General features: G+C 35.9%; 1 protein-coding gene across 1 annotated transcript in view; it reads right to left on the bottom strand.

Annotated features, from left to right (window-relative positions):
• LOC127986496 (nuclear protein AMMECR1-like) overlaps positions 1-11,799 on the bottom strand; it is a 32,191-nt gene extending 20,392 nt beyond the window's left edge. The window contains exons 1-2 of the mRNA XM_052588768.1: positions 10,470-11,799; positions 219-329 (exon numbers count right to left, since the gene is read on the bottom strand). Of these exons, the coding sequence (XP_052444728.1) occupies positions 219-329; positions 10,470-10,897 (539 nt within the window). The 5' untranslated portion in view covers positions 10,898-11,799. The remainder of the gene's footprint in view (positions 1-218; positions 330-10,469) is intronic.
• Between the last annotated feature and the right edge of the window lie 7,298 nt (positions 11,800-19,097).

Here is a 19,097-nt window from a genome sequence, read left to right as displayed (position 1 = left end):
ACTGTGATAGTGGCTCAGTCCACAAAAAAAACTAGTTCATTGTTGTTAATATTACTCCTGTCAGTAGAGAGGGACTGCAATTAATGTTGAGCACAGAAATAATTTTTTGTATATCTTGCAATTCCATTTGGTGTAAACAAAACAAAAAAACAAAATAATATCACATTAGAAGACACAGAGAGAAAAAAAGCAGAATTTCAAAGAGGGATGTGGCATACCTGGTAAGGGTGTACTCCCTGAGTCCTGAGTGCAGGTTCATGGCAGAAAATGTACCTATACAACCCCTTAACCGCTTGTCCCGGCCGATTTTCCAAGTGACAAACAGTGGGCTGTTGGGAAAGAAAAGAACATCTATCAGAAAGCAGTTGGAATACACACGTAATTCAAGTTATGAAAACAAAAATATCCCTATAAAGATTTTTGCAGGGCTCCAGACTATTTTTAATAGGAACACTGTAGCCCGACTAAAAATGTAACTGTATACTGACCAATGCTTATTGATTATTTTAACTTCAGAGAGATACCACACATATATATGATAAAATTACTACTGTTTTACATTAACAAGTAAGTGCAGACACTAATAATAATAATAATAATAATAATAATAATAATAATAATAATAATAATAATACTACATTCATTTCTTGTTTATTTCTAGTTTATACACATTTGACAGTAAAGCACCAAGATTGAGCTGGGAAGCTTACAAAATGTATTTTATTAACAACAGTAACATGCAAAATCTTTTTTTATGTAGAAAATATATTGTACTCTTATTAAATCTACCATTATTAATTTATAGTCTCATATGAAACTGACCAAGGACTTCAGTGATTGTGTGTGATTTCGTGGCAATTTTAAGTAAAAAGTTTGTTTTTCAATGCACTCTGACAGTTTTTAACTTCATAAACAAAAAAACAACGAAACTGACAAAATCAGATTTCTTGATTTGATATTTTATAATAGTGACATTATCATTGTTATTTAATATTTTTAAAATATAAAAGATAAAGTATAAGTGAATGGTTAATAAGTCAATAAGTTCTCCTCTGCTTCCATCTACAGGTTATAGTGGTAATTTGATGTATTGTTTTCTTATTTTACATAATTGTTTGTTCACAACAGTATATTTTGGTCATCTCATTTAAAATAACATGGTCCGAGTTCAAACTGATAAACAGTCTTTGCTGCACTGCTCAAATGAGTAGAGGGATTTTGTTACACTTTTATTTTGTATCCCGTTTGATGTTCCTCATATGCGACAAAAATGGCTGTGCGGGTTGAACAACGCGGTGGTCGCGCCAGAGCGCTTGCGTACACAATGTACTTGCACTGAAAGAAAAAATGGTCCTAAAATGTAGGGATGCATGATCATGATTTTTCATGACCGATTCCGATACCGATTTTTTTTTTACAAGCAAACTGACCGATTCCGATACCGATTTCCGATATTTTCTTTTTATCTTTAAGCAACAAACAAGAAAGAAGGAAAGTGTGCATAAACAATTTAAACAAACAAATTAACGTCAGTAACTGCACAGTAAGTAGCCTGCATTCAGTACAAACACAGATGGTACAGAAATCAGTATTTAGCTTTTGTTTTTGAATTGGGTTGAAACTACATAGAATTGGCCTTAAATTAAAAGATTAACTGTAATCATGTGAAATTAAAGGCAATAACTGCATAGTTATATAATCCAAACAACACATCAACATTCAATAAGATGTTTCTTAATAAGCATTCAGTATTTGTTTTAGTTTTTAAATTGGGTTTAAAAAAAAAAAAAGGTCTTTACCAGTGAGACTAAATAAAATAATGCTATATAAATACATTATTCCAAAATGTTAAAATCAAATAATTTTGGTGCAAATAAAACAAAGATGCAAAGTGTTTCATTCATCCAATTAATAAAAAAAATTGGGTAATGATTCACATCTATATTTTTTTACTTGAGCCAATGAAAAATAAATAACTTATTGTCTCAAGTAAAAAAATATAACTGTGAATCATTACCCAAATTTTTTTATTTAAATTGGATGGATGAAACACTTTGCATCTTTGTTTTATTTGCACCAAAATTATTTGATTTTTTCAGTGTGCTACAGCAGGTGATTTTTAAATCAAATTAAGCCAAATTAAGTCATTTTAAGGTAGAATAAAAATAATCATCCTAATGCAAAATAATAATAAAAAAAAAACATTTCAGTTTTGTCAATTTAGTTCGTTTTCATTTCTCATCCAACACGTGAGAAGTTGATCTCTTCATGGTCTACGCGTGTTCAGGGCCCGGACCGGTACAGTATGCTCGCGCAGCTTTAGTGCGCGCAGAAAAGAGACTCTTATTTTTGCGCCAGTACACCAACTGCTGATCGCTTCCTGCCATCTGTGCCTCAGACATGAAGCTCTGCATTTCCAGTGCTCAACAGCTGCCCGTGTCCTGCACATAGATTTTGAAATACTTCCACACAAACAACATTGCGAATGATTACAATGTAGTCTGTGCATGCAGGTGCACTTCCGGAAAAAAACGGCCGATTGCCGATCGCGTATTTTAAGCAAAAAACACTCGGTTCCGATTTATGGCTGGTCAACCAGTGCATCCCTACTAAAATGCATTTTTTTACATTTACTAGATAAAATTAAGACCTCACGTAATCACACATACAAGAGTGAAGTTTTCCTGAGTATAAGCATGTGAGTGCAATCACAAATCTGACGTTGATTTTATACAACAGTTTACCAAACATGTAGTTAATATTGATTGAGTTAGCCTACAGTTAAGGCACACTATTCTGTGTGTTTTGATTTCACCAACGGAAATAGTTTCAAACAAAACGAAGCAGAGCATTCGTGCATCTCAGGGAAACACTTTGACATTCTGTTCCTAAATGAATCTAATCTAATGTTGTTTTAATGATAATTAAAATATGCAAGCACAAACTATACAATCTTAAACCAATGAAAAAAAAGTTTGGCTAATGTAGTTTATGGCTTAATTAAAGCTGCAGTAGGTAACTTTTGTAAATTTTGTTAAACCTGTCATTATGTCCTGACAGTAGAATATGAGACAGATAATCTGTGAAAAAAATCAAGCTCCTCTGGCTCCTCCCAGTGCTCCTATTGCCATTTGCAGAAATACATCGCTCCCGGTAAGAAACAACCAATCAGAGCTGCGGTCCATAACTTTGTAGAAAAATGTATATAATAAGCGAGTACACCATGAATCCATTTTCCAAACCGTGTTTTTGGCTTGTCTGAATCACTAGGGTGCACCTATAATAAGTGTTTATATTCGGACTATTTTAGATTGCTTCGGGGGTACCGCGGCGGAGTAACCCAGTACCTTTGTGATTCTTCATAGACATAAACAGAGAGAAGTAGTTCCGGCTATGATGTTCTTTTTGCCATCCCACTGCCGGTGGTCCTCACAACTGTATGTGACTTATGCTAACAGGCTCAGCCCTAGCCCTGGGGCTCATCTTTCACTATCTGTCCTCTACAGTCTGACTTTAACTCTCTTTAGTGTTATCTGTTCAACTCAACCAAACCTGAGATGTCACAGGTTATAGTATTGCAAGACACTGTAATGTAGCAAACAAAAGCCAAAAAAAGGGGTAATATTTTAAGCATTTTGAGGTTATTTCATCTAGATATCAGGCTATTCCTCAATTCTTTCAGGCGATGCAACCTTGAGCTACTGAAATTAAACAAGCAACTCATTCTAACTCCCTCTTCTTAAGTTAACATTTTTATGTTAAGCATTGTTTGTTTTCTTTTCTCTTGCTTTGGTATGAAATATTAAGTATAGGTTGCTGGACACAGACATTGTTCTCCAACTTGTCCATCTTCTGTACACCCAAATTGGAGTTAATGATAAAAAGGATTAACCATATATGGCCTGCGGTCGCTGTCAATATTTAACTACTCCTAAGACAGAAAATTTAGGCCACTTGTTTAAGGACCAGTTGAATATCCCTTTGCAAGGAACAAACTGGAAAAAGTATTTTAATGTGCTGGAAAAATCAGATTAAAGACTTAACTCCGTGACACATTTACATGCACAGAAATACGCAAACTACTACTAAAATTAGTTTTATTTAGCATATAAAAAAAAAGAAACCACTCGAAATCCCTGAAAAGTCAAAGAATACCAGCATGAATCCCTAAAATGATTCCCTTGGATGGAAAGAGGAGTTATGTTGCATAAACACAATCCCACCTAACCATCTGCCTTCCACACTTGGATTTTCAGTCACATTTGCCAGCATCAGCCATTTTCGGTAACACTTTAGAATAAGGTTCCATTAGTTAATGTTAGTTAATGTATTAATTAACATGAACAAACAATGAATAATACATTTATTAGTGTATTTATTCATCTTCGTTAATGTTAGTTAATGAAAATGCAGTTATTCATTGTTAGTTCATGGTAATTCACAGTGCATTAACTAATGTTAACAAGCACGACCTTTGATTTAAATAATGCATTAGTAAATGTTGAAATTAACATGAACTAAGACTTATAAATGCTTTAGAAGGATTGTTCTTGCTTAGTTCATGTTAACGAAAGTAGTTAACTAACATTAACTAATGGAACCTTATTCTAAAGTGTTACCCCATTTTCTCCTGACCTTTAAATCCAGGGACAGTGACACATCACACGGATAAAAAGATATGGTTGTATCAAAGCGGCTCTGAGCAACACTTTTTCCTGGACATCCAAAGCATCTTTTCTGAATCAGTGGGCATAACTGAGGAAATGGTGCTATGCAAACAAGAATAACAAGATAAATTTTTGTTTAAAGAGTAAGATTTAATTTTTTTTTAAGTTTGCCATCTATAAGCGTGTTTTATCACAAACATAAAGGGTTATATTTGTACAAGTGGTCCATGACAATAAAAAAAGTCCAGTGCTTTCACAGTACCAAAATTTATGTATTTGGTACCAATACTAGTGAAAATCCATCGCTCTCTGTACCAATTTCAGTACCAAAGCACAAAAACATGCTAATTAAAAATTCTGACTACACTTTCATGAATCCAAACTGTGTGCATATTTAATTTTAAAGGTTAAAACAACAAATGCAATATTATTGCAGGATTCGCAGACCACATCGCACACCGCTATAGTATTTTTATTTTTATAATGTTGTCTTATTGATGCGTGTTTGCAGGGTAAAAACATGGGTTGATTTTCGCATTGGTCTGAACTCTTAACAAAACAGTTTTATTGAAAATGTTCATTAATTCTTCCAGCAGGTGGAGCCTTTGGTATAATATAACTGTTTCCCTGGTAACACTAGAACACAAAGCAGTGCAGTACTGGACTTGAAGTGGTGAGCATGTTTATTCAATTAAATCATGATGTTGGCCTTTTGAAATTTAATAGTCACATTCAGCCATATCGCAATTCTGGTCTTTCCATCCGTAAATTCTTGAAATCATAATTAAGACTTTCTTGTATAATTTAAGACTTTTTAAGGCTTTAAATTTGATACTACTAAAACTAATTTTTTTTTAAGACCTGTAGAAACCCTGAAACACAATGATGGGGAAGACTGCTGATCCGACAGTTGTCCAGAAGACAATCATTGAGACCCTTCACAAGGAGGGTAAGACACAAACATTCATTGCCAAAGAAGCTGGCTGTGCAAAGAGTGCTGTATCGAAGCATGTTAACAGGAACTTGAGTGGAAGAAAAAGATGCACAACTAACCGAGAGAACACCAGCCTTATGAGGATTGTCAAGCAAAATTGATTCAAGAATTTGAGAAAACTTCACCAGGAATGGAATGAGGCTGGGGTCAAGGCATCAAGAGCCACACATCCTGACGTTTCGAGGAATTTGCTGAACCAGAGACAACGTCAGAGGCATCTTACCTGGGCTAAGGAGAAGAAGAAATGGACTCTTTTCATTTCAGAGTTTTGTATTTCATTTAGAAACCAAGATCCTAGAGTCTGGAGGAAGGCTGGAGAAGCTCATAGCCCAAGTTGCTTGAAGTCCAGTGTTAAGTTTCCACAGTCTGTGATGATTTGGGGTGCAATGTCATCTGCTGGTGTTGGTCCATTGTGTTTTTTGGAAACCAAAACCACTGCACCAGTTACCAAAAAATGTTGGAGCACTTCATGCCTCCTCCTGCTGACCAGCTTTTTGAAGATGCTGATTTCATTTTCCAGCAGGATTTGGCACCTGCCCACACTGCCAAAAGCACCAAAAGTTGGTTAAATGACCATGGTGTTGGTGTACTTGACTGGCCAGCAAACTCACCAGACCTGAACCCGAGAGAGAATCTATGGGCTACTGTCAAGAGGAAGATGAGAAACAAGAGACCAAACAATGCAGATGAGCTAAGGGCCCTTCCAGACCACCTCAGCAGTGCCACAAACTGATCACCTCCATGCCACGCTGAATTGAAGGCCAACAATTCACTAAAAATGTTTTTTATTGGTCTTATGAAGTATTCTAATTTGTTAGTGTAACATACTACCATAATTTGTGCAAAGTACCACAGAGCTTAGAGACAAAAGGTTGATAGCAGTTGAATTGCTATAGTAAACATTTCCACAGCTCTCACCCTGACCATTTCAGAGTGTCAAATTACACTCTATGACCTTTGACCACTAGTAAGGGGCCAAGTACTGAAGATGCAAAGCGAAGACTACAGAAATACAAAGACGGTTCACTCCTATACTTGCAGTAATACACATACTTAAGAATGTGGTGTTTTCAGCATCAGCCATCTCATCGTCCCATCAGATCTTCATCTTCAGAGCTGCTCTGAGAGCATTTTAACATTTCATTTAAAATAATCTGAAAAAGAAACTCTGCCATGGTCAATCTAACTCTAGTCTCGTGTAGCCAGTCCTTCAGGCTGAAGGTCTGGAAATCATGGCAGCTTTCATTGGCCAAGACCCATCCATGAGGCCGTTTGACCGACATGTTTAACAACCAATCACGGTTTGTTCCGTTCATAGTCACGTTTCGAGAGCTGGAAATGTCGCCACAATAACAGTATATATATATATATATATATATATATATATATATATATATATATATATATATATATATATATATATATATATATATATATATAAATTGTAAAAAAAATTCATAATGTGAGTTTTTTTTCCAATATCTTGCAGCCCTATTGAACAGTAAAACGTGTGAACTAAGAGTAAGAGTTTAAACTTATTTTGAAATGGAGATCAACATCAAGTGTATACTGAAAATTCTTTCAATAAACCAATAAGGGTTGGTTTACCCAAAAATTTAAATTAGGCCATATATTACTCACCCTTCTGTTTAATGCCACTCAGCGGGTGTTGCACTGCATCAGTTCATGAAAAGTTTACTAAAAAGCACATGCAATAAAAACAATTTTTGTAAGAAAAATATCCATATTCAAAACGTTATAATCACTTGAATCTAGCTTGTGCTCGCTGTTGACGTATGACGTCAGCGCTGCGCATGTACCACAAGATCAAAACTAAACAACTGTCACTAGTAAGAAGTGAAAAAGAAAATTTTTAAAGAATGTCGGAGGATTTCGATAAGCCAAGAGGAAACTTTGCTTCCTTTTGCTCCTGTTAACAAACGTTGGTTTTCACGAGACTCACCGGACAATGCGCAGCACTGACCTCAAACATCATCCACCCCAGAACAGCTTCTGTGTGCAACAGTGAGCGAAAGATACATTAAAGTGATCACTAAGCTGTTTTTTAATGGATGCGCTTTTTATTAAACTGCTTGTGGACTGATGCAGTGCAACACCCGCTGATTGGCATCAAACAGCTTGAAAGATCAAAGAAATTTTTTAAATACCTCTGACTGGATTCATCTAAAAGAAGAAAGTCATACACACCTAGGATGACTTAAGGGGGAGTAATTTATGGCCTAATTTCACCCTAATTTTCACCCATTTTTGGGTGAACTAACCCTTTAAGAATGCATATTGAGAAAAAGCCTATCAAATAGGTTCACTTTAATCCTTAACAGGTTATATATTCATTCATATTTAAGATAAACTAACAAACATTTCAACTAAAAGATGGAGCTGACCTCAATACAAGACAAATAAAGTTTTGACCTGCAAATTATAGCACAAGTGATTTAAAATTGTCTTATTACAAAATGTGTTTAAATTTAGTCCATTCATATCTTACCTGTATGTAGGACTTTTTGAGGGATTTTAGGAATTCAGAATAACTTAAACACCATTAACAAAAATCATAGAATGCATAACAGATCATTAATTAGTATGCATTGAATTAGCTACAAATAATTTACCGAGCACACAATGATTAATAGATCATATTTTGAATTAAAACGCATACAAATGGTAAGTTTTCAACTGATTTATGATCATACACTTTATGAAGAATTTTTAACTGATGTTATAACTGATTATCAGTTTACTAAAGTGCATTTAAATGCATCACAAATTGCATTAAACTGGTTGTTTAAATGGATTAAAATGATTTATAGCCTATATTACGTAATGTGCTTTTTTATTATTATTGTTATATGCATACAAGTATTTTCTTTCTCTTTTTTTATATTGCTGTATGATGAAAAGAATATCCTCTGTTTACAGTATACTGAAAATGTTGAGGCAATAAAGCGACAATGGCAACCAAATTACTATTGTGTGCTTGGTGTCATTTTAAGACTATAAACAATCATCCTTTACCTAAACTTAGTTTACAGTAGCTAAGTCCAATTATTTAGGCTTACAAACAATTTCATATTCATATTGTATATTATTAAATAGTGATCAGTAAGGCATTATATAATGTTAATGAAAGCTATAGATGTTAATTGTGTAAAGTTCAATATGCATAATACCTGTAGCAATCTGAATTATATATATATATATATATATATATATATATATAAACTAACTTTCTGTTAAGCATTATTTTTTATGAATTACAAATGAAGTGTTTAAAAAGAGCAACTTTTTTTATATACAGTACCTCTCTTTTAATTGAGAAAGTGATGCTGTTTGCACATCGGAAAGCATATATTTGGCTCTTATGACTATTTTTAACAAATATTACTTTTTATGATTTATAAAACATGCTGAATAAAAGTGTCTGCTAACTTAACAGATCTGAAACGACTAATGTTTTTCGCATTTGTGAAAACAAACAAAAAAGGCATATTTTAGAAAATGGCAGTCATCCATAAATGGACTGTGTTAACAAAACTACTTCATATTTTGTACACAATGTCTTAATGTATGTGTGTGTAAAGTTCAAATAGGGGCAGTGTTACTATAAGCAGAGATAGAAACTCCAGTGAAGACATTCACTCAGATTAAAGATCCCTTTAACGCTCTTATAACCCAGCACTCAAACTGTGGCCCGAGTAAACCGCTTTGTTTGTCCGTACAAATACATAATCATTCACAACCGACCAGCTGTCATTGAGAAGGCTTACCTGAAAAATGTCCTAAATAACAAAGATTCAGTGTTTAGCGAGCGACAAAACAGCAGAATATAAAACCGTTGTATTTTTAACACTTAACATGAAACTATTCTTGTGTGTCCCGATATCACCTTCACATGAGCTCGTGGTTGCAAATCAAATGAACAATTCTGTAGGAGTTTTCGGATAAAATGAAGTAACGTTAACGTAAACAACTCTTGGGCTTTGTTAGCTTACTAGCTCACTTCAGCTAACCCTTGAAAGCGGCTTCAAATTGAATAAAAAAATAAAAATCACTCGGGTGTTTTGGGAAAAATCTAACGTTAATTAAATGGGAAAAGAAAGAGTACTGGGAGCTAAATCGAAAAGAGGTATATATTCGGCGAATGAGAATCGTGTTTGTTGGCTAGCGTTGGTTAGCATGTTAGCTTGCAGAGAAGCTTGAATAAAGAAGAGCAGGCTAACACCCATTTAATCTCTTTCAGAGAAAAAACTAAACAAAACACCGCAGCTTTAACTTAACCAATTAACAAGCGCATTAATGATGGATTAATTGTACTCTCAAGTCTTCGAAATTGTAAATTTAAAAAACTTTTAAGCCTAACTTAAATTATAAATATGTATATTTGTTTTTTGTTTTTATCAAATATGTAACGTTATACCGTCGATTATAAAATGTATACCGAATCGATACACGATTATATTTGAGAGTAACGTTATGTATTGATTAACAACATTTACTTAGAACACATAAAAAATATTGAGTTTGGAAACATGACATTAGCTCTTATATATATGTATGTGTGTGTGTGTGTGTGTGTTTATGTATATATTTCTCTTTTTTTAACGCGAGGGCTTGGATTAGTTAGGTTAGGAGTCAACTATTAATCACTGGATTCGGTACGGACACAAAAACAAAGTCATTATCACAAAGTCACGAGGACCAAGCTTCACGGTTCGAGCACAGCGAGCAGGAAACACACCGTCTGTTGTTGTAGCAAAGCGGGTCAAAATAGCCATATTGCTACTTACTAGGGGTCGTTTGTAAACCTGGGTGTTCGAGGAGGCTGGTATCCGTAGAGATGGCAATAAAGCACGTCGAAGCAAAAGCAACACATCTCCGCCGAAACGACCATTTTCCTGGCTCCGGAGCCGGGGCTGAGAGTCGGGGAGAGGCCGGTGGAAGTGTATCCTCCTGGAGTTGGGGACAGAGCATTGGTGCTGCTGCTGCTGCTCCCCGGACCCCCCAGGCCGTTCATCCGAGTCACGTTCCCGGCCACAACACTCGACGACGACCCGATCCCCAATTCCGATCCACAATGTCCGGTCCCGGCTACTCCGCTCCCCGCCCCTCCGGGACCCCCCGCACCGGGGGATCCCGACAACTTCTGCTTCTTCACCCCGCAGCACCCTGCCGCCATCTTCGAACAATCTGCACCGACACACCGCTTCCGACCCATCACCGTCACCGCGGGAAGGGCGGGCCGAAACGCAGACCACGCGTAGAAATCCCACTGCGTCAGCACGTACGACGGACAGTGCTCCACCTTCCCTTGTTAATAACCGAGCGGGGCTTACGTTATATCTCTCCGAGGGGAGAGACTGCAATGTCACCCGATATTTTTTTTCCTTCGAAAAGACGTAGCGTACGCTGCAAGCCCTACGTAATGTTCTTAGGGACTCAAATTAAAGGCTTCGACGGAGCCAATGTGTGTTTGTTAGAGTAACAGCCCCTCCTTGGGATGCGCTGTGCCGACTGCAACGATGCACGCAGGATACTGTCAAAACATGCACGCGTCCATCCATACATGAAACGACAGTCATAGGCAAATATATGGCCTGTAGAGTCAGGTCTCCCTCTGCGGGAGCGGGGACCTCGAGTACGCAGGACCCATACACGCCTCGCCCCAGAGGCGACGCAGTCTGAGCGGCGTTCAGTCGATGCGGTTCGGCTGCGTGCGTGATAGCACCATAGCCTCACGACCTGCTTTAATGCAAGCCCGCCGCGTAAACCGAGCCCAAAAGTTTTCCTTCGACGGATCCGAGCGCTGTCATCCGATTATTTAGGTGCATTTTCGCACGGCATAATAGCATGGCCTCCGTCAGATGCTGAGTGTTCCGCTCGCAGCTGCTAACATTAGCTCGGTTGCGGTAGAGAAGATATCCTATGCGATCATCTGAAGCGCTCAGAATAGTATTCTCTACTTTCACGCCGGAGTACAGAACCCAGGACGTAGTTTACGACAGATTTCTGCGTGTCAAACGCATTTCTCCCTATTCACGAACTACGCTATCACGGCGACGCAGACATCCCTCATTTGTTATGGACTCGTCCTCTTTGGTTCAAGTCTTCGACCTGATGGAGGAAGAATGGAGCTGTTAGAGAGCACCGTGACCCAGCATCCCGTCTCTCACCAGACAACAGGAATGTGCTCACCCTTGTTAAACGCGTACACACACAGCAATGGAATCCCTAGAAATATTAAGGGATTTTAAAATGAGCGAGGGCTATTTTTTCCCAGAAATTTTTTGAATTTAATACCACTTCAAAATGTCTTTATAGTTTCTACACCATTTTGTGACACTGAATCACAAATCAGTCATAAGTGTTCTTTTTTTAAGCATATCAGTTAAGTTTTGGTGTGTTTATGCTTGGAAATGTACAAAATATCTTCATGGAACATGATCTTTACTTAACATCCTAATGATTATTGGCATAAAAAAAATTGATAATTTTGACCCATACAATGCATTGTTGGCTATTGCACAAACTTTGCTACATGAGATGGTTTTGTGCTCCAGGGTCACATTTGTTTTTTAATGTGTGGCCATCAGAGGCCTTGCAGAAAATATAATAAAATAAATCAGAAGAGAAAGAATGGCTTCTGTGCTTGAAAAAGACATTGAAAAAGGGAGGGTGTGGTGTTTCTTGGTGATCACAAGGGTCTAGACCACTTCTAAATAAATCCATAATTACTGTTACAAAAAGAAAAAAGGTAAGATGGTAAAAAAAGTATTTAAGGTTATGTAGGCCATAAAATATTTTTTGTTGATTAAAAGCATGAACAAACATGGCTACTAAAGAAACTGAACTATGACATTTTTTTAAATGCTGACAAGGTTATAAAAGTTACATTTAAAGCACTAAGAAAGCCTTATACAGATGTCCTGTCATCGTAGGAGTCATTTCTTGATGAGAGCGGTGTTTTGTCGAGCGGAGTTGCACAAACTGTAAAATCAGAGAACACAGACAGCAATGAGATTCAGAAACCTGTGATCTTGTTTTCTTAAATAAACAATAATAATCCAAATAAAGAAATAAAATAAACAAATACTTGATGTGAAAAAAGTTTATTTTCTCACAAAATATGGTATTATTCAAATAATTCTAATACTTAGCTATTCCCAAAGTATGAAAATAAAGAAAGCATTGGATAATACATATTTCTTATGTAAATTACAGTTTATAACTTAGAAACACATTATGTGTTGTATTAAATAGTTCATAAACATCCAAAAGGAATAGCCAAGAAATGATGAATACTGAAATCTTGAACCATTTTAATGGATAAAACTAATAATAAAGTATTATAATGTATATTTATAAATCATGTGTATTGTTGGTGGATAAATATAACTAGAAACAATAATCTTTTTAAAAAAAAAATGTAATATATAACTACAACAATTATGTTATTTATTATTGCTCATATTTAATCAATTAAGTAACAAGCAGTTGCCTTTTAATGAAATACATAAACAATTGTATTAACAAGATGTATTAATGCATAATGTATTAATGCAAAACATGCTCAATTTACAACGCAAGAGGCAGAATTGTGCCATCTGCTGGGGAAAAATTATAAGTCAAACGTAATGTCATTGTTTAACCACTAGCAGGCTCTAGGTCCCTTATATATACACAGGTGCATCTCTATAAATCAGAATGTCGTGGAAAAGTTCATTCATTTCAGTAATTCAACTCAAATTGTGAAATTCGTGTATTAAATAAATTCAATGCACACAGACTGAAGTGGTTTTTAAAAAAAAAAAAAAAATTGTGAATTGTTGGCCTTCTGGAAAGTATGTTCATTCACTGTACATGTAGGCTACTCAATACTTGGTAGTGTCTCCTTTTGCTTTAATTACTGCCTCAATTCAGCATGGCGTGGAGGTGTGATCAGTTGTGGATGTAATTTCAGTAGGAGTAAAATCTTTGCGTGGCAGGGGCAGCTGCCACTGAGACCTGTCACTCGACCCGTCACCGCCAGTGGCAGCTGCCACTCTACCTGTCACTGCTATGTGCGCCTGTCACTCAACCTGCCACTGCTGCCACTCGATCTGTCACTGATATACACGCCGTTCACTCGATCTGTCACTGATATACGCGCCGTTCACTCGATCTGTCACTGATAAACGCGCCTGTCACTCGACTGGTCACGGTTATACGCGCCTGTCACTCGACCGGTCACGGTTATACGCACGGATATACGCGCCGGTCACTCGACCGGTCACGGTTATACGCGCCTGTCACTCGACCGGTCACGGTTATACGCACGGATATACGCGCCGGTCACTCGACCGGTCACGGTTATACGCGCCTGTCACTCGACCGGTCACGGTTATACGCACGGATATACGCGCCGGTCACTCGACCGGTCACGGCTATACGCGCCGGTCAATCGACCGGTCACGGGTGTACGCGCCGGTCACTCGACCGGTCACGGCTATACGCGCCGGTCACTCGACCGGTCACGGCTATACGCGCCGGTCAATCGACCGGTCACGGCTATACGAAACTGCCCCCCGACCTGCAACAGATAAACGCGCCTGGAACTGTCACTGCTGAATTAATCTGCCTTGCGCCTCTCCAACCACCGTATACCGGTCACGTAACCAGTTATAGTTGTATTTTCTTAAGTAACTACTTCGAAAGTTGACTAGGAAAACTAATTCTTATTTTAAAGGCCTGTTTTGTTAAGTCTAGTTAAAGTTTTGCTAGACTAGTTAAAGTCTAACAATGTTTAGGCAAGATTTGAAATACACACTGATGTGGCTCTGAAACCAAGTTATACAACAATAACCTAAAATAATTATAATAAAATCACACAAAAATGCAATACATGTATATAAAAAGAATGTTTATTAAAGTATATATATATGTATATATATGTATGTATAAATATTTACAGTACTGGTCAAAAGTTTACACGCATTGCTATTTGTAATGTTTTTAAAATAAGTATTTTATGCCCATTAAGCCTGCATTTATTTAATAAAAAATTCAAAGAAAAAAAACAGTACTAATGTCAAATATTATTACAATTTAAAATAATGGTTAGTATAATAATGGGCTTATAGGTTTTATATATATATATATATATATATATATATATATATATATATACACAAACACGCACGCACGCGCACACACACAGACACACACACACACACACATAATACACTTTAAAGTGTAATTTATTACTGTGATCCAAGTCGAATTTTCAGCATCATTACTTCAGTCTTCAGTTTCACATGATCCTTCAGAAATCAATAAGCTGATTTATTATTAATGTTGAAAAATGTTGTGCTGCTTAATATAAATAAATTTGTCAGGATTCTTTTAATGAATAAAAAGTAAAAAATTATAGAATTTATTTAAAATGGAACTATTTTGCAACAATATACACTACCGTTCAAAAGTTGGGGTCATTAATTTTTCCTTCATTTTTTTGAAAGAAAGTAATACCTTTATGCAGCAAAGATGTGTTAAATTGAGGAAAAGTGACAGTTAACACTTACATTGTTAGAAAAGATTTATATTTTCTGTAAATGCTCTTCTTTTTAACTTTTTATTAATAATTAAATCCTGAAAAAGTACTACTAGCTACTATACTATAGGCTAGCCTACTATTTCGATCTGCTATTGTGTATACATACTTAAGGAATTTGCTACAATAAAAGCAGTAAGGCCCTCTGGCAATATCCAACTAGCATACATATTCAAAGCTGAAGGCAAGCCAAACACATTTATTGGTGACTTTGACAGAAGGTTTGATGGAACACGGGTCGAGTGACAGGTGGGTTACCCAGGTGAAAAAAAGTAAATTTCTATTTTAAATTTTTAGTAGCCCTGCTTTTTTCGGTATTCTAAAGGCTGTAGAATGTTTGTACATACAAGGTTGACTTTCTACAGGTTACATTTTGCTATATCTTCCTTACTGTATGTATGGTACACAAATCTATGAAAAATTACTTTAATTCAACAAATGGTTTTTTTTTAATCCTCCAAAGGCTGTAGTACATTTCAGACTTATTACTGGTAACATTTTGCCAACATCTCCTTTACTGTACATACAGTACATAATTATTCTAAGAAAACAATTACTGTAATTCAACAAATGGGTTTTTTATGTTCCAAATGTTGTAGTCCTAGTGTCCAGAAATTTCAGAGTTTACACAGCTGAAATTTTGCAAATATAAACCTTACAGTACATAATTATTCTTAAAAAAAAACAATTACTGTAATTCACCACAAGGTTTTTTTAAGTTCTGAAAGGTTGTAGTACATTCCTAGTGGTGAGACTAACTCACTACAGTTTAAATTTAGCAAATATCAACCTTACTGTACATGCAGTACATAATTCATCTTTACAAAAACTGTAATTGACCTAAAGGATTTTCTCATGTTCCATAGGCTGTAATACATTTGTAGTTATGATGCTGACTTAATACTGGTGCGATTTTGCCAATATCTTCCTTACTGCACGTACAGTACATAATTCTTAGAAAAAAATACTGTGGTTCATCAAAAAGGTTTTTATAGTACATAAGGCTGTCATATGTTTGTAATTACAAGACTGATTTACTACAGGTGAAATTTTGCCAATTTCTATCTTACTGTATAGTACGTACAGTACATAATTATTATTTGAAAACAATTACTGTCATTCACCAAAAGGTTTTTTTTCATGTTCCAAAGGCTGTAGTAAGTTAGTAGTTACAAGACTGATTTACTACAGGTGAACATTTGCCAATATCTCCCTTACTGTACATGCAGTACGTCATTCATATTCAAAAACAGCTACTGTAATTCAACAAATGGGTTTTTTGTTTTCCAAAAGGTTTTCATGTTCTAAAGGTTGTAGTACTCTCCTAATGGCCTTGGATTTTATAGCAAATTATTCATATTCATTTATGTATGGATGTATGTGTGTGTGTGTGTGTGTGTGTGTGTTTGTGCACTTGTGTTTGTATGTATTGTGCATGCCTAATTATTAGACAAGTTGATATTCTGACCATAGTAGATTTAACAAATTCCACACCACATTAATCTTAATAACTACAATTAATTTTATATTTAATTTAATCATTTATAAGTGATATATAATTGTCCATAAGGGCTGGAAATGAAAACATTCATATATCAAGGTGTGCATAATTATTATTATATAAGTGTAATTTTTACTTAAGATATTATAGTTCCAACGTAATCTTGATTTTACAATGTATAAATTACATGAATTAATGTTATAGATTTTACCATACCACAGAGTCATTATTTTCAGTGTAGATTTTCTTTTAACAATAAAATGAGGAAAAAAAGTTATTAAGATTGATGTGGTTTTGGAATTTGTAAAATGTGCTTGGTTTAAAATTATGATTACTTGCCTAAAATGTATGAATGCACTGTACACAAACACACACACACACACACACACACACACACTTGCATTTGCGGGGACTCTCCATAGGTGTAAAAGTTTTTATACTATATAAACTGTATTTTCTATCAATCTACACAAACCCTACACCTAAACCTACCCTTCACAGAAAACTTATGGAAACATTTGAATTTCAGAAAAAACTGTTTTGTTTGTTTTTTAAGCCTTTTGTTTTACTGGGACACATGAAATGTCCTCATAAACCATGATTATGTTGTACTACCCATGACATTATACACATTTGTGTCCTCATAAACCATATATAACACAAAAATAAATAAATAAAAAATTAACAAATATGAATATAAATAATCTGCTGTAGAATCAAAAGCCACTAGGAGCGTATTACAACCTTTAGAACATGAAAAATGTGAATTAGGTGAATTTTAATGAATTAGTTTTTAATTAAAATATGTGAGTGCCATACAAGCAGTAAGGCTGTTATTGTGAAAATGTAACCTGTAGAGAGTCAGTCTGGTCACTAGGAATGTACAGCAACCTTTGGGGAAAAAAACTTTTTTCTAAGAATAATTAACCTTTGGAACATAAAAACCCCTTTTGGTCAAATACAGTATATGTATTCGATAATTAATTATGTACTGTATGTACAGTAAGGGTGATATTGGCAAACGTTCACCTGTAGTAACTCAGTCTCGCCACTAGGAATGTTCTACAACCGTTAGAACATAAAAACCTTTTTTGATTAATTACAGTAATTGTTTTCTAACAATAATTATGTACTGTACATACAATAAGGGAGATATTGTCTGTAGCAACATATTGGTTAAATATTTTCTGTCAGTTTGCCAGAAAATTTACTATGGCATTTACTATGGAATTGTAAATATAATATTTCAGTTTGCCAGAAAATTTACTATGACATTTACTATGGCTTTGTAAATATAATTTGTATTAATTATTGGACTTCGTTTTGTACTGAGAGGTAAATTTGCAGACGGTCCCTAAAGCAGCCTAGGCGAATATCCAGCGAATATCAAACCTAAAACCAACTTTACAACGCTTATGTAAAGAACGAAATTAGTGCGCGAAAACAGAGCACTTTAAATACATTATAGAATTGTACTTTTTTCACCTGGGTATCCGTGACAGGTGCGCGTATAGCAGTGACAGGTGCGCGTATATCAGTGACGGGTCGAGTGAACGGCGCGTATATCAGTGACAGATCGAGTGAACGGCGCGTATATCAGTGACAGATCGAGTGAACGGCGAGTATATCAGTGACAGATCGAGTGAACGGCGCGTATATTAGTGACAGATCGAGTGAACGGCGCGTATATCAGTCACAGATCGAGTGAACGGCGTGTATATCAGTGACAGATCGAGTGGCAGCAGTGGCAGGTTGAGTGACAGGCGCACATAGCAGTGACAGGTAGAGTGGCAGCTGCCACTGGCGGTGACGGGTCGAGTGACAGGTCTGAATGGCAGCTGCCCCTGCCACGCAAAGATTTTACCCCCTCTCTGTAATTTGTTGAGATCGTAAATTGGTGGGTTTTTGTTAAATGTGAGCCAAAATCATCACAATTAAAATGTAAAAAAGACTTAAAACTACTTCAGTCAGTGTGCAATGAATTTGAGTTGAATTACTGAAATAAATGAACTTTTCCATGTGTGTGTGTGTGTGTGTATATAATTATACAAAATAAAATTAATGCATTTTCCGGTAAAAGCAGTAGGCTAAGCACACGTGACTCGTCATTCCCGCGTTCAAAACATGTTTGCGGCTGACTGATGAACACAACACAACCCGGGAAAACACGTCAGAAGTTGGATGCAGAGAAGTTAAAAGAAAAAAAGCCCAAGATGAAGCCCGTGCATCACTTTCAGTTTCAGGTACGTTCATAATCCTGTGAAACCATTTTGGCTGTTGACGGTAATAACGTGTTTAATATCGGTAATAATTTCACCAACACCAACG

The sequence above is a fragment of the Carassius gibelio genome, chromosome B21, assembly GCF_023724105.1.
Source record: "Carassius gibelio isolate Cgi1373 ecotype wild population from Czech Republic chromosome B21, carGib1.2-hapl.c, whole genome shotgun sequence".
Classification (NCBI taxonomy): Eukaryota; Metazoa; Chordata; class Actinopteri; order Cypriniformes; family Cyprinidae; genus Carassius; species Carassius gibelio.
Note: the sequence above shows the minus strand (reverse complement) of the source record. Positions and strands in the feature narration are given on the sequence as shown.